The sequence below is a fragment of the Pseudorca crassidens genome, chromosome 12, assembly GCF_039906515.1.
Source record: "Pseudorca crassidens isolate mPseCra1 chromosome 12, mPseCra1.hap1, whole genome shotgun sequence".
In the NCBI taxonomy this organism is placed as follows: Eukaryota; Metazoa; Chordata; class Mammalia; order Artiodactyla; family Delphinidae; genus Pseudorca; species Pseudorca crassidens.
Genome location: NC_090307.1, coordinates 51,516,636 through 51,532,273, shown reverse-complemented (window position 1 = coordinate 51,532,273; position 15,638 = coordinate 51,516,636). Strand labels below are relative to the sequence as shown.

At 41.7% G+C, this 15,638-nt stretch overlaps 1 protein-coding gene across 17 annotated transcripts in view; it reads right to left on the bottom strand.

Annotated features, from left to right (window-relative positions):
* Positions 1-15,638, bottom strand: part of OSBPL1A (oxysterol binding protein like 1A) — a 237,814-nt gene that overhangs the window by 2,551 nt on the left and 219,625 nt on the right. For all 17 annotated transcript variants that reach the window (XM_067699463.1, XM_067699459.1, XM_067699456.1 and 14 more), the window contains 7 exons: positions 14,858-15,040; positions 10,304-10,411; positions 9,306-9,395; positions 8,945-9,071; positions 5,885-6,001; positions 5,196-5,319; positions 3,827-3,917 (listed from right to left, as the gene is read on the bottom strand). In XM_067699463.1, the coding sequence (XP_067555564.1) occupies positions 3,827-3,917; positions 5,196-5,319; positions 5,885-6,001; positions 8,945-9,071; positions 9,306-9,395; positions 10,304-10,411; positions 14,858-15,040 (840 nt within the window). The remainder of the gene's footprint in view (positions 1-3,826; positions 3,918-5,195; positions 5,320-5,884; positions 6,002-8,944; positions 9,072-9,305; positions 9,396-10,303; positions 10,412-14,857; positions 15,041-15,638) is intronic.

The following is a 15,638-nucleotide window of genomic DNA, read 5'->3' as shown; positions in this document are numbered from 1 at the left end:
AGTCACTGATATCAAAGTTGTTAAAGACCATGATTTGTCAAATATACTGTTACCCATAATCCACTGAAATTAATCTGATCCAGATCTTCCTGGGTCTTCATTTTCTCCATACTAACAGAGATTCATAGGCTGCATCTAGATTTTAACATTTTTCAAATTCTAGAAAGAGCCACCCTAATTTTCTTGCCCTTTAAAAAACAAGTCATGGGGCTTCCCTGGTCGTGCAGTGTGGTTAAGAATCCGCCTGCCAATGCAGGGGACACGGGTTCGAGCCCTGGTCCAGGAAGATCCTACATGCCGCGGAGCAACTAAGCCTGTGTGCCACAACTACTGAGCCTGCACTCTAGAGCCCACGAGCCACAACAACTGAAGCCCACACGCCACAACGACTGAAGCCCACACGCCACAACTACTGAAGCCCACACGCCCTAGAGCCCATGCTCCGCAACAAGAGAAGCCACCACAATGAGAAGCCCGCGCACTGCAACGAAGAGTAGGCCCTGCTCGCCGAAACTAGAGAAAAGTCTGCACGCAGCAAAAAAGACCCAACACAGACAAAAATAAATTCATAAAAATAAAAAAATAAATAAATAACAAGTCATCCATTTTCCACATTCCCAGCTTTCTCTGGGTAATGGAAATGAAAAATTACTTGTTCAAAAGGTTCAAATTTCAATTTGTATAACATTTTCTAATATGATTTAGTTTTCAGTAATATTTATGAAAACAGTTTCGTATGTCTTTGTCATTCTTTCCAAATAAATTGCCTCTAAAAATATTTAACAATTAGAGTGAGCTTAGATTTGTTTGGTAAGTCCCAAGTGGTCCTATTCATCACTGCAGCAGCACTAAAAACCCTAAGACACAAAAAATGCTTCAGATGAGGCTAATTCCTTGAAGACTGATATAGTAAATGCCCACTAGGCCAGATTTTCTAGAATATTACATATATTATTTTGCTTTGGGGACTTTTCCCTAATTAGAAAAATTAGAAGTCTACTTTAAATGATCAAGATATGTGTGTTTCAGACTTTGGTAACCAAGCTGGAAATACTTTAAGGAACCACTGTTTGATCAAAGTCACAGAATTTTTGTCTAATATGAAGTATATAATTTTACTCCTTTTGGTCTCAAAAGTCCACGTAGTAAAAGCACTTTTGTAGTCAGGCTTAGTAAAATCAAGCACTTCAGAAAATCAGGCAAATCAAAATCAAGGTAACCAAAAAAAATTCTAAAAATTAACCAAGCCTCAGGCCTGTGCCACAGGATTTCTTCCATACAAAGTGGACAACTGGAAAGTCAAGTGCCAAGAGACTGTGCAGAACAGTAGATTCAACAGCAAAGAATGTATTTTTGTTCACACACAAGCCAAGTGCTCTAAAGGCCATGTCTGCAAGGCCTCCCTTCGGGGAGCACTTCTTGGAGAGAGTTGCAACATGGCACGAAAGATGAGCACCTCGGATCTGAAGGTCTGATACTAGGGATTAGAGTTTCTCTCAACATCTAGTATCTTAATTTCCAGCACTCACGTCTGGAAAACCCTGCTGCCATCAGTGTACCCCCCTCCACATACAAAAAAGTCCATGCTGTCTTTTCAAAGTCTTATTAAACATTTTAGGCAAGCAGAGGCAAAAGAAAAGGAGGGAGGGGGGTGAGGAGATGTCTTTGTTCTTTGTTACCCTTTAGTCAATGTTTCTGAGTCTACAGAGTCCATGGATCTGTATTAGTAAAATAACATTAGATAAAATATTAATTCTGCACGATGCTTGCATTGGGGGAAGAGATGACGTCATCAAATTTTTTTGGCCTCACCACCCACCTTCTCTTCAAATCCTGTGTCTATCGCCAGTCCCCCCACTTTCTCCCCACATAACCCCACTTATTAAGGTCTCTGGGCTCCTCTAGGAAAACAGGGCAGGATCACAAGCAGCCATTTCCATATGCAGGAACCACAGTTTAAAGCCTGAAAAATCCCAAAGCTGGAACTCTTTTCAAATGAGTGAAACTGGTGTCAACAGGAAAGCCAGCTTTTAGTGTGGAAGAACTGGGGACAGGTTACACAATAAGGTTCTGGGTTTGATTTCTGAGGGCTGGTTTCAGCTCTACCTGGCAGAACATGCTCCTTTACAAACTGCCCCATCCCCGCCCCGACACAAACGGAACCACACTGTTCAAAAAGCACGTGATCAGCCAGGAGTAGACCCAGTCAGTGAACGCCACCTCTCACACTACTGGAAAAAGACTCCAAGCACATATTCATTTGGACAAAGGGTCAGTAGGGTCATTTTTAAGGTCTGTATATTCATATAAGAACTACTGGTGCTAAGAGACAGCAGTGGAAGCGAGCACGTGCAAGGCTCCGAAGTGGAGCTCACAAACGTAGCTTCTGGTTTTTATTTTCAGGCTAACACAGAGCTGTCTAAAGCTCCTTACTTTCTGCACGTAGGACTTTACCTGACAGTAATACTTTTCTCTTACTTTGCACACTTGAAAATGTGGCCAGAAAAATAAAGGAGTTAATAATCAGAAATAGGGAATCCCCTGGTGGTCCAGTGGTTAGGACTTGGGGCTCTCACTGCCGTGGGCCCGGGATTCAATTCCCTGGTTGGGGAACTAAAATCCCGCAAGCTGTGCACTGTGGCCAACAAAACAAAACAAATTAGAAATACAGTACAAAGTGGGTTTTCCGCAGAAGAGGCTAGAAACAATGATTAAACTCTATCAAATCTTTTCAGAAGGGACTGCAGGAAAGCAATGTGCTTTTGGCTTTTGTGGTTCTTTCTAATCATGGTCTGCGGCATACTTGTCCTTGAGCGAGTCTCTTAAATGAAATACACCAGCATTTGGTTTCTTCACATACACCGAGGGGACTTCCAGACTAATGGCTTTCCAGTGGTTTCCCAGATCCTGCGTGTGTGTGGGTGGGAGAAGGCGAGCCCTACCGCTCAGCTCCCACCAAAGCAGCCTGGTGGCCATGTGTTCTGTATTTGTAGATTCTTTACGTGTTCGTTGGCAAAAAAGATTTTGATGCTAACAAAAAAGTCCAAAAACCACTGGACTAGATGCTATCTAAGGTCATTTCTAGTTCTAATAACTGTGTAAGACGCAAAAGGGCTACCAAAAAATATCTACTAAACTGTTTGTGAAATTATGCCCATATTGGCTCTGAAATTTATTTAATAACTTTGAATAATGGGACAACAGTTTCTATTACATAATATAAATGTAGAAAATGTTTTTATTCTATTCCTATTTACAAGAGATTCTATTACTCAATACAAGTGACTAAGTAACTCCTGATTCTTAAAAAGAACAAACTTTCAAAACTCGCAAATTTTATTGCCCAGTTTCTGTTGCTGAATGGAATCCAAGATGTCACTTTAACAAATCGTATTTCCAGGACATGTCAAGTCCCTTGTGTTTGGAAGAGTAAAGGCATTGTCTAAATATCCGTGATACATGATATATGTAATAAGCTAATGGCCCTGTAATTTACTCATATATAAGCAAATGGCTCTGAACCTATTTCATGCCAAAATCTGTAACTCTGCCTTCCCTCTTAAAAATAGAAGGGACAGTGTTCTGCTGGATAAGAAGGAAAGATAGTTTGCGTAACTGACACTTACCTGTGGTAATTGTGTAGGAACATTTTAACCTTACCTTCCAAACAGTCCTTTTTCATTGCACACATGCGGCCCTTTCAGCTTGAACTTAGCCAGTAGAAAATACTTGACAACTCACAGGGCACAGTGAGCCAGGCTCTGCAGTCCCCCGTCTGCCAGCCCCCCCAACCCCGCCCCCCCCCACCCCAAGCTCCTCATTGCACCTCGTCTTCCAGTCCTCCTCCAACTTGGACCTGTTCTTGCGGGCCGCTCTTTGTTTCTCCTCAAGTCGCTTTTTTTCTTCACTAGCTTGATCTAGAATCAGCACAGCAGTGAAAACAGTTACTCTACACGTAGAGACTGCCCGACACAGCACTCAGCACCATCACTTTACGGAGTCAGGTATCAGCACATCTCCATCTTATCAGAACATGAACACCACGAAATTTATCCTGTCAAAATCTTAACATATCCCCAGGATCGCACTCAACACCCAGTCCTCTCCTACAGCTTTTGCCCTTAACCACCTCTTCATTTACCCAAGGCGCCGGCTTACTCTTAAGGCCAAAAAAAAAATCATGTTAAAATGCTTCAGTGAAAACTTGGGTGGAAAAGCTGAATACACGTGAAAATTTTCTAAATTCTTAGTGAGACCTCACAGAGCTCCTCTAGATTCCGTTCATAAGAAATTCAAACCGTTTTCCAAAGCGCTGTCGCACTGTCTCACGGATAATTCACAGGGAGGGTCAGCGTTTAGTTAGAGCAGGTTTCTCAGCCTCAGCCCTGCTGACACGCTGCACCCCATGATTCTTCGTAGGGGGCTGTCCTGGGCACGGCAGGACGTTAGCAGCACCCAGGCCCCCACCCACTAGATGCCAGCAGCAGTTCCCCAGATGTTTCAGCCAAAGTCTCTAGACTCGGCCACACGTCCCCTGGAGGAAAAACTGCCCCCATTTTGAGAACCACTGAATAAGAAGAAATTTAACAGCACAAAATAAAATGTCAGAATTAACCAAGGCCAAGCACTTCTTTGAGGCTCACAAGGTGCTATTTCAATTCTGAAATATGTAGTGAAATAACTAGTCAGAGTGTAGTTAAAAGTTGATAAATGGGATATTATTGTCCCAAATTCTCCTCTGATATGTTAGATATGCCTCTGGCCGTATGTATTACATTAAATTAGGGAGTATCACTGAGACAATGAAATATGAGCTGCTGAGGTCCACCTCAGATTCCCAAATTTTAAACCAAAGTTTCTGAATTTAAATTGAATTTTAATTAAAAAAAAAAAAATCTCTAGAGACTTCCCTGGTGGCGCAGTGGTTAAGCCTTCACCCTCTCAACGCAAGGGGCCCGGGTTCCACCCCTGGTCGGGGAACTACATCCCACCTGCCGCAACTAAGGAGCCCACGTGCTGCAACTAAGACCCGGAGCAACCAAATAAATAAATAAATACTTTAAAAAAAAGTCTCTAAGAGAGACTAAAGATGGTTGTGCTAACATAGTAAAGTGCTGACAGTAACCAGGAGTAAAACAAACCACCCTCCTCAAAGAAATCAATCTTCACTGGTGCCGCCATCAGGTGCTGGTTACCTATTTCCCCATTTTCCATGGCTCTGATGTCAGGACGTAGCCTGCAGTCTGTCTTAGGAATCACACCCTCCATTTCCTTGTCTACTTCATTCAAAACCATTGCAAAGCTAGTAAAATTATACATCTGAAAAGAAGAAAATGTTCAAATTAACATATACCGGGGCATAACGCAGAATGAAACCCTGAAGGCAGAAACAGTTGATCATGACCCCCTGTTCTGTGGTGACAACGGCCTTTCTCAGACCACATATCTCAGTGTTTTCACCCAAGTCTGCGCCACCTGTGGGCATCTGTCTCAAAGAAAGCCCCCCAGCAGGCCTCCCAGCATGAATATCTTCCACCACCATCACCTCGAAGGAGAGATACAAGCAAAGCCAACATTCTCTGTTCTTCACTTAAACCCTTACTTGCTAGATCTGGCTGCACCACCTTGCATTTAACGACAGTCAGTCTTGCCCCTCAGTAATTGTTAAGGAAGCCCCCCAAAGCCTCACGCCAAGGCGCCCTGGCCAGCCAGACACCAGGAGGCCTGGGCGGCACGAATGCCCCGTCCCGGGTTAGAAGCCACAGAGGGACGACTTAGGAGCTTTTGATGACCACCCGCCTCCTCCTGGTCCCGCCTGGGCCGGGGGAAAAGCACCGTCAGAGCCCAGGAAACAGGAGGCCGCACTCAGCACGCCCAGCCTCACCTGGGTTGAATTGGGAGGCCGCGGGGCTATTCGCCACAGGAGAACGCTCCCAGGAATGACAAACACGCTCTCGGAATCTGGCATTGGCATTTCGTCTGACTCCTCAGAAGCGCTCATCTAGAAGAACCAACAGATGAACAAAACAAATGTTTTCAAAAGAATATACTTACAAACTGTAAAATAAACACCGCTGACTGCACAGCATTAGGATGTAACTGTACGAGGGCCGGGGCACCATGACTTTCTCGTGCTCACATCCTCACCTTTCAACACAGGCCAGGGAGCCAACAAATGCAGGCCTCGTGAGTAAGCGCTGCGAGCCTCGTGAGCCTTATGTGTGGTCTCATTTAGGGTTCTGTGCATTCAAGCCACTAGCATCACCATCATCATGCCTTTACTATCATGTTGTAATATTTTTAAAGTTTTTTTTTAAAGCCAAAATAACTCACTTAAGTATTGACTAGAACATTATGAGAGCAAGAAAAGATTACATTCTTGGAGCATTTAACTAAATTTATCAACAACACAAACCAGTAGGGATCCTGAAAGCATTCTATAAAAAGAGGATTTAAAACAATGTAAGGCTAGGGGCTTCCCTGGTGGCTCAGTGGTTAAGGATCCGCCTGCCAATGCAGGGGACACGGGTTTGAGCCCTGGTCCGGGAAGATCCCACATGCCGCGGAGCAACTAAGCCCGTGCACCACAACTACTGAGCCTGCGTTCTAAAGCCTGCGAGCGACAACTACTGAGCCCGAGTGCCACAACTACTGAAGCTGATACTACACAACAAGAGAAGCCACCACAATGAGGAGCCCACACACAGCAACGAAGACCCAACACAGCCAAAAATAAATAAATAAATTTATAGTCAATCAATCAATCAATCAAAAAGATGTAAGGCTAAAAAAGAAACTAACATTTCCTCTGGTTGCACGCCCCCCGCCACACCCAACCTGGCAGAGCTGCTAGCAGCTCTCTGTATATTTAGTCCTTATGTAATAAACTCATAAAGTTTTTTTTAATAATTTTTTTTAAAAAATATTTTTAATTTATTTATTTCTGGCTGTGTTGGGTCTTCATTGCTGCACGCGGGCTTTCTCTAGTTGCGGCGAGCAGGGGCTGCTACTCTTTGTTGCGGTGCGCGGGCTTCTCATTGTGGTGGCTTCTCTTGTTGCAGAGCACGGGCTCTAGATGCGCAGGCTTCAGTTGTTGTGGCTCGTGGGCTCAGTAGTTGTGGCTCGCGGGCTCTAGAGCGCAGGCTCAGTAGTTGTGGTGCACGGGCTTAGTTGTTCTGCGGCATGTGGGATCTTCCCAGACCAGGGTTCGTGTCCCCTGCATTGGCAGGCGGATTCTTAACCACTGTGCCACCAGGGAAGCCCACCCATAAAATTTTATATATAAAGAATTTAAGCCTTTGGAAGGCTAAGTCATATTCCCAATGTCACAGTTACCAAATCTAGAACTACTGGCTGAGATATGCAACTTTAAAAACAGCAGCAGGGAAGGGACAACACTGGTGACAAGCTCCCCCAAGGCATTTAAATACGCTCGGGAACATCAGAAATCCACGGTGGCCGATGCCCACGGGAGGCAAGAGTAGACACAGGGTGAGCATGAGGCTGACTTCTCTCTCCAAGGGGCAAGGCCGTTTTTCTACAAAGATTGACCAGGGATTTTCGGGACATGAGGGGGATTTTCTGGAATTTCGCCAAGGCCCTCCTCTGCCACCTCCCACCTCTGTAAAAGGAGGAAGAGGCCATGTCTTCGCCAAGCTGCCTTGTGTTGGCTGGGCCACTGCCCAGGAGTTTGGGTTGGGGCCTGGTCCTGGAGCACTCCTTCTCCAGCCCCGTCAGTCTTGGGGTCACTGCAGAGAAGCGTCAGTGCAACCCCCGGAAGGAAGAAGAAGCAGTGGAGACCCAGGTGGAGGAGGAAAGTGGACTGTGCCCAGAGATGGAGGCAGAGGGAGGGGAGAAGGGCCCAGCCAGGGAAATGCCACTGCCGTCAACTGCACCAGCTGCTCTGTCCCCGGGACCCCGGTAACCGGCTTACAAAGAAAGCCACTCAGACATACACCTTCTGTTTTTGAGGAAGGTTAGGGGCTTCCTAAACTCTTACATGTGTAAGAGTCACCTGAAGGGCCCCAGAGAGCTCGACACGGGGGGGCGAGGGGAGCCGGAAGCTCTGAGACGGTGCTTCGGTGGCCGGTGTGATGCTCAGAGCAGACGGGGGGCCTGAGCTGTCCTCACCAGGAACCCCTGACCTCCGTCAACTCATCTGACATGTGGGTGCTCTTGCTGTACCCATTTTATAAATGAAGGTGCTGAGGCGGAGAGAGGGTGGGAATCTGCCCGAGACTGAACCACTCAGAAGTGGGAGAAGCGGGATTCTAAGCAGAGCTCGTGCTCTGAATCGTGATGTCCGTCACTGGAAAGGCATCAGTCCTCCGACGCTTCCTGTCCAAATAGGTGCAAGCTCTCTTTAGCTCAGTCTGCTGAGCGGTCCAGCCTCCCGGGGCCCTGTGACGAAAACCTGTGGCCTCACACGGGGAGAGTCTAACGTTAAACTGTCCCGTTAGGAGAACGCTTAGTAAGACGAGGACAGCCGTCCAGGAATGAATCCCTTAACTGCGATGCTCTCAGCTTCAGCGATCTCGGATACAAAAGGGCAACACAACTGCTGCAAGCATGAAAACGTATGTGATCATTCTGGGTGAAATTTCAAATATTCAAATGATCTCAACTGCTAATGCACATAAACAGAAAGGAGGACAAGGACACTGGTCTCACTAAGATGAACTCCAACTTTCCAAAGCAACGTTGAGTTCTATGCCGCGTGTATAACTGCATGGTGCACACCCGTACTCCACGGGAGATTATGTCAAACATTCGCTACCAAGGCGGATAACTGGTTCATTAAGAAGGTTCAAGGAGAAACATTACATGCATTAGCACCAAGCATAAGAGGTCACACTGTGACCCGCTAACAGGCCACCTCCAAAAGGATTAGTACAAACTTAAAGAGTCCCGTGATTCCTTCGATGCCACCTTCCGGGACGTTCACCTGTTTGCTGTTCTTCTTCTCTTCGGTGTTTTTCTTATCATTTTTTTTGTAAGCATCAAATGTGGCAGGGTCAACACTGTACAAACATTCTGTCCACTTCCCATAGAGGGCACAGAGCTTCTTTTTGCTGTCAAGAGAAACCGATGTTTAGCCAGCAATTAAACCAGCGTTTTGCTGTAACTGAATATTACTATAAAGATGCTTACAAATTAGATTCTTTAAAGAAATAAATATTTCCTTGCAGAAGAAAGAGTTTTTCAATTTACTGAAATGCTTGTTTCCTAGATAATGGCAGATTTTAATAACACTTTATTTAGTGAACGACACCTATACCAGTCAGCATTTAAAATGGAAACTTTACCTTTTATCTTGAATGTAGCCTTCAACTTTGTGTAACTCCTTACCAAAAAGGCCGCATGGCTTAAAATTCAACACACATTTGTCCGCAGTCCTGTAAAGGAGATAGTGAGCTCAGGTTACCGTTCAACACAGAAGCCGCTGGAGAGAACAGTGACTGTGAAAACCTTTCTCATAGCAGCTGCTGCTTACTGACTTCCTAATGCATGCCAGGCTCCACACAGAGAGCATCATAATTAACCCATAATCAGTACTGGACCCACCACGGAGAAAATGTAAAGCCAGGTTCATAAAAAATAAGAGACTTGTTGTTATGGAATGAATGTTTGCCCACCAAATTCATGTAGTGAAGCCCTAGTCGCCCACGCGAGGGTATTTAGGGGTAATTAGGTCATAAGGGTGGAACCCTCATGAATGGGATCAATGTTCTTCTAAGAAGAGATACGGGGAGATGATCCTTCCCTCTGCCATACAACGATTTGAGAAAATGGCCAACTTCAAACCAGAAAGAGGGCCTTCACCTAGCATTAAATCTGCCAGCACCCTGACCCGGGACTTCCCAGCCTCCAGAACCATGAGAAATAAACGTCTGCTGTTGAAGCCACTCGGCCCATGGTGCTCTGTTACAACAGCCCGAGCTAACTCGGACACTGGCCTAAGGTCACAGAGTAGGATTTGAACCCAACTCTTTTCAACTTTCGTGTTTCTCCTGCCACCCATCCCCACGTGAACAATGCAAACTAATCAGGATCAGCAAAATGAGCTGAAGGAGGCGGGAATGAACATTCCCCAAGGCTGCAGAAGCTCTGAGTTCACCAGTCTCCCCTAATCAGAAACTTTAACATAAGATCTGTTCATTAAATAGATGGGCTTTATTTACTCCAGAGCTATACTGTCTGCTTCTTAAATCATCATCAGGCTGTACTAGAACGTTTGTAAAAAGACTACTGGCACCCTCTGATGACAACTGAAGGGACAGGGGAGGAGGACGAAGCATCTCACTTGTGGTTTGTGATCTCCACGTTGCCGTACTGCTCAATCCAGAGTTTCCCCACAATGATGTTATGTACACAGCAGGTAGGATTTGTCCACGTATATGCTTCATTGTGTCTGGAGAGCAAAAAGAAAACCAAAGCCCAGAAAAATAAGTGAGAAGTGTTACTCTGTTTAAAAAGTGCATTTGCCTCAAATGCTATTACTCAGGACAACACATCAGACTGCTAGAGATGACTAAACTCTAAGACCGTAAAACCTCTGCTGGTGTTAATCACAGTAAAATAGGTATCATCTGATTCCTCTTATTGTTTCTTAAAAGGATACAAAAGCTTAAGAAAAGAATTCTATCTTTCTACCAAACTCCAAATTAAACTATGTACATAATCATCTTAAGCATTCAAAAGTCTGGTGAAAACATAATAAACAAAATTAAATTAGAAGTAGAAAACAGTCTATTTAGTACTTTCTAGTTCACCAAAGGGAAAAACTTGTGTATGTGAATAAGCTCCAATTTTACACATCCTTTGCTTTTGAAAACATTCGTTTTACATCTTCGTACATTTATGTCTAAATTTATTTTTAATTTACAAACAGTAAAATTCACTTTTCTTGGTGTATCTAGTTCTGTGAGTTTTGGTGCATGTGTAGATCTTTGTAACTACAACTATAATCACAATATAGAACAATTCCATCACACCATACACAAATTCGCTCATGCTGCCCCTCTATGGTCAAACCCTCCCCCAACCATAGACCCTAAACAACTCATTTGCTCTCCATTGCAATAGTTTTGCCTTCTCCAGAATGTCATATAGGTGGGATAATACACCATGTAACCTTTCAAAATTAGTTTCTTCATTTGTATAATCCATTTTAAATTCTACTTATCAATAATTTGCTCTCTCTTATTTCTGAGTAGTATTCTACTGTATGGATGTATCACAGTTTAACCATTTACTTACTGAAGCATGCTGGGTTGCTTGGTGATTACAATTAATAGTACTATAAACATTTGGGCACAGGTCTTTGTGAAAATGTTAAGTCTTTATTTCTCCAGAGTAAACACCTAGGAGTGGACTGCTGAGTCATCTGGTTAACACAGGATTAACTCTGTAACCCTATGTTATCTGGTTAACATAGGGTTAACTCTGTTCTCCAGAGTGGCTCTGCCATTTTAGATTCCCCCCAGCAATATATGAGATTTCTGGTTGCTCTACATCCTTGCCAACACTTGGTACTGTCAGTTCTAAAAATTATTTTGATTTTGGACATTCTAACAGGTGTGTAGTGGTATCTCACTATGATTATGTATTTCTTTAATGACTAATGCTGTTGAGCATGTTTTTGTGTGCTCATTTGTCATCCATATATCTCTTTGGTGAAGTGTCTGTTCACATCTTTCGCCCAATTTCTTATTGGGTTGTTTGTTTTCTTATTGTTTTGAGAATTCTTTACACATTCTAGATACAAGTCCTTTGTTGATAAATGATTTGCAAATAATGTTTATCTATCTATGGCTCCTCTCCATTCTCTGAAGAGTGTTTGTCACTGAGCAAGAGTCTTTCATTTTGATAAAACCTAATCAATTTTGTCTTTTCTAGACTGTGCCTTGGTATTATATCCATAAGATGTCATTGCCTAATCCAAGGTCATAAAGGTTTTCTCCTGTTTTCTTCCAAAAGCTTATAATTGTATATTAGATTTTAGCCTATGGTCTATTTTGAGTTCATTTTTGTTTAAGCTGTGAGATGTAAGTTGAGGTTCATTTTTTTAACATACGTACTTCCAACTGTTCCCACACCATTTGTGGAGAGGACTATCCTTCTTCACTGAATTGGGTTTTTACCTTTGTCAAAAATCAATTGACCATGTTTCTGTGGGTCAGTTTTTGGACTCTGTTCTCTGTTCCCTTGATGTATGTGTCTATCCTTTTGTCAATACAACACTGTCTTGATTACAACAGCTTTACTGTTAAGTCTTAAAATTAGGAAGTGGGAGTCCATCAATTCTGTTCTTCCTTTTCAAAACTGTTTTGGCTGTAGCGTTTCATTTGCCCTTCCATATAAATTTTAGGATCAACTTCTCTTTATGTATCGAAAATCATCCTGGGACTTTTAAATTTAGATTGTGTTAATATAGATTGCTTATAGATCAATTATGGGAAAACTAACATCTGAATTATATTAAGGATTCCAAGTATGGTGAGACATAGTATGACCCTCCATTACTCATAGTCTTTGATAACTGGAATCAGTGTTTTATAGTTTTCAGCATGTGGATCGAGAACATATTTTATTATCTTCATTCTGTTATCGAGCCTATCCAGTTATTATTTTTGTTATTGTATTTTTTCAGTACTAAAATTTCCAGAAATACTTTCATTTCTTTGCTCCAATGTCTTTCTATTCATTTTAAGAGTTCATCTTTATGTCATGGAGCATAGTTATAAGAGCTGCTTTAAAGTCTTTGATACAGATTTCAATATCTCAGTCACCTTGGGATTAGAGTCTGTTTATTGTTTTTTCTTTCTCTTATCTTCTCTCTCACACAAGGAGATCATAGAGTACTAGACTTTCTCTGACTTATTTCGCTTAGCATAATGTCCTTGAGGTCCATCCATGTTGTTGCAAGTGGCAAAATTTCATTCTTTTTTATGGCTAATATTTGTGTGTGTGTGTGTGTGTGTGTGTGTGTGTGTGTGTGTATGCCACAATTTCTTTGTCCATTCATCCAACGATGGACACTTGAGTTGTTTCCATATCTTGGCTGTTGTATGGAATATGTATAATATGTATAATAATGCTGCAATGACATGGGGGTGCAGATATCTTTTTGAGTTAGTGTTTTTGTTTTCTATGGATAAATACTCAAAAGTGGAATTGCTGGATCATAGTAGCTCTACTTTGAATTTTTTGAGGAACCTCCAAACTGTTTGCCATAGCGGCTGCACCAATTTACATCCACCAACACTGCACAAGGGTTCCCTTTCCTCCACATCCTCACCAACATTTACTTCTAGTCTTTTTGATACTAGCCTTTCTCACAGGTGGGAGGTGATACCTCATTGTGGTTTGACTTGCATTTCCTTGATGGTTAATGATGTAGAGCATCTTTTCATTTACCTGTTGACTATCTGTATGTCTTCTTTGAAAAATGTCTATTCAGATCTTCTGCCTACTTTTTAATTGGATTTTTTTTTCTTGCTATTGAGTGGTATGCATTCTTCATATATTTTGGATGTTAGCCCATTATCAGATACATGATTTGCAAATATTTTCTCCTATTCAGTAGGCTGCCTTTTCATTTTGTTGATGGTTTCCTTTACTGTGCAGAAGCTTTTTAGTATGATGTAGTCCCACTTGTTTATATTTGCTTTTGTTCTTTTTGGTGTCAGAGTCAAAAAATCATTGCCAAGACCTATGTTAAGGAGCCTACCGCCTATGTTTTCTTCTAGGAGTTTTATAGTTTTCAGTCGTATGTTCAAGTTTGTAATCCATTTTGAGTTAATTTTTGTGTATGGTATGACAGAGGGGTCCAGTTTCATTCTTTTGAATGTGCCTGTCCAATTTTCCCAAAACCATTTATTGAAGAGACTGTCCTTCTTCTGTTGTATATTCTTGCCTCCTCTGTCGTAAATTAACTGACCCTATTTGCATAGACTTATTTCTGGGCTCTCTATTCTGTTCCATTGATCTATGTGTCTGTTTTTATGCCAATACCATATATTTTAATTACTATAGCTTTGTAATATAGTTTGAAATCAGGGAGCATGATGCCCCCAGCTTTGTTCTTCTTTCTCAAGACTGCTTTGGCTATTTGGGGTCTTTTGTGATTCCATAAAAATTGCAGGATTGTCTATTTGTGTGAAAAACGTCATTGGAATTTTGATAGAGATTGCACTGAATCTGTACGTCGCTGTCGATAGTATGGACATTTTAACAGTATTAATTTTTTCAATCCATGAGCACAGAATTAATTCCATTTAAAACTGCATCAAAAAGAATAAAATACCTAGAAATAAATTTAAACAAGGAGGTGAAAGACCTGTATATTGAAAACAACAAGACAGTAATGAAAGAAACTGAAGATGACACAAATAAATGGAAAGGTATTTCATGGCAACCTTTTTTCTATTGCAAAAGAAGAGAACTTTCAACTTAACCTAATGTCTAAGATGTACCAATGTGATTGTTATTTCAATATTTCTCAAAGTGAATTCACTTTAAAAGATGGTTAACCAAAATATTATTACCATGATATATAGAAAGCTTGTCTCATAAGAACTGTCATGCAGTGATTAACTCCGTTTTATCTTAAAATAGATCCAAACAAACACCACAGTCAAACATCAAGTTAAACTTTTTACACATACCTAGGCTGATTAACAATGGCTATGGCCATGTTTCTCAAATTCTTTTACATGATGGTAGAAAATTTACACTTCAGAAAAGCAGTTTCTTTGTCTCCACCTTTTGAACAGCAAGGTCAAGTCTGTGTGCAAGTGTATATACTAATGAGTAGGTACACATGAAAAGAGTTAAAGGCATGATTCTGACTCACTCAAGGAGCTCCAACGTGATGGTGCCTTTGGGTTCTGCTTCTACGCTCTTCCCCCAGAACTTCAGTTTGGGATAGATTGAGCCATGAAAGATGAAATCATTGTTTAATCCTTCAGCATGAAATGCACTAATGGGTGGGTGATGGCTGACCTGCTCAGAGATGAGTCTGAAACCAAGGTCATCTCTTAAGATTTAAAAAACAAACAAAAAACGGTAGTGTTATATAATAAACTGTTATCACAGAATGTATACATTACTGTCATTTCCGTGAAAAAGCAATGTTAAAGTATTAAGGAAATAGATTTGACGAAGTAAACAATCCTTTGTTATAATCCTGATGGAAGGACAACACATGAGTAATTGCACATATGCAACCCAAACAACTAAAATCAATGTTATTATAAACCTAGCTACTTAAACACATTAAAATAAAGAACACCCACATGAATTTGGGTGATTTTCATGAATTGAGAATATTAGCCATGTAAATTTAAAACTTATCATTCCATTTATATTAAGATTGAAGAAACTAATGTATCTCCTTTACAAACATCTAGGGAATAAATGAGATCAAAATTTGTGGAGGGAAGAGAAAGATTCAGAAAAACTAAAGCCAAATGAATTCCCTAACTGTGTGTAAAGAAGCAAGCTACAGCAGGAAATGCAGCTCTAGATACAGTCATTGCCTGTATGCCAACAGTGTAAGTTTATGCTAATATATTTTATATGCTTATTAAAAAAACCCAGAGACTTCCCTGGTGGCGCAGTGGTTAAGAATCCAC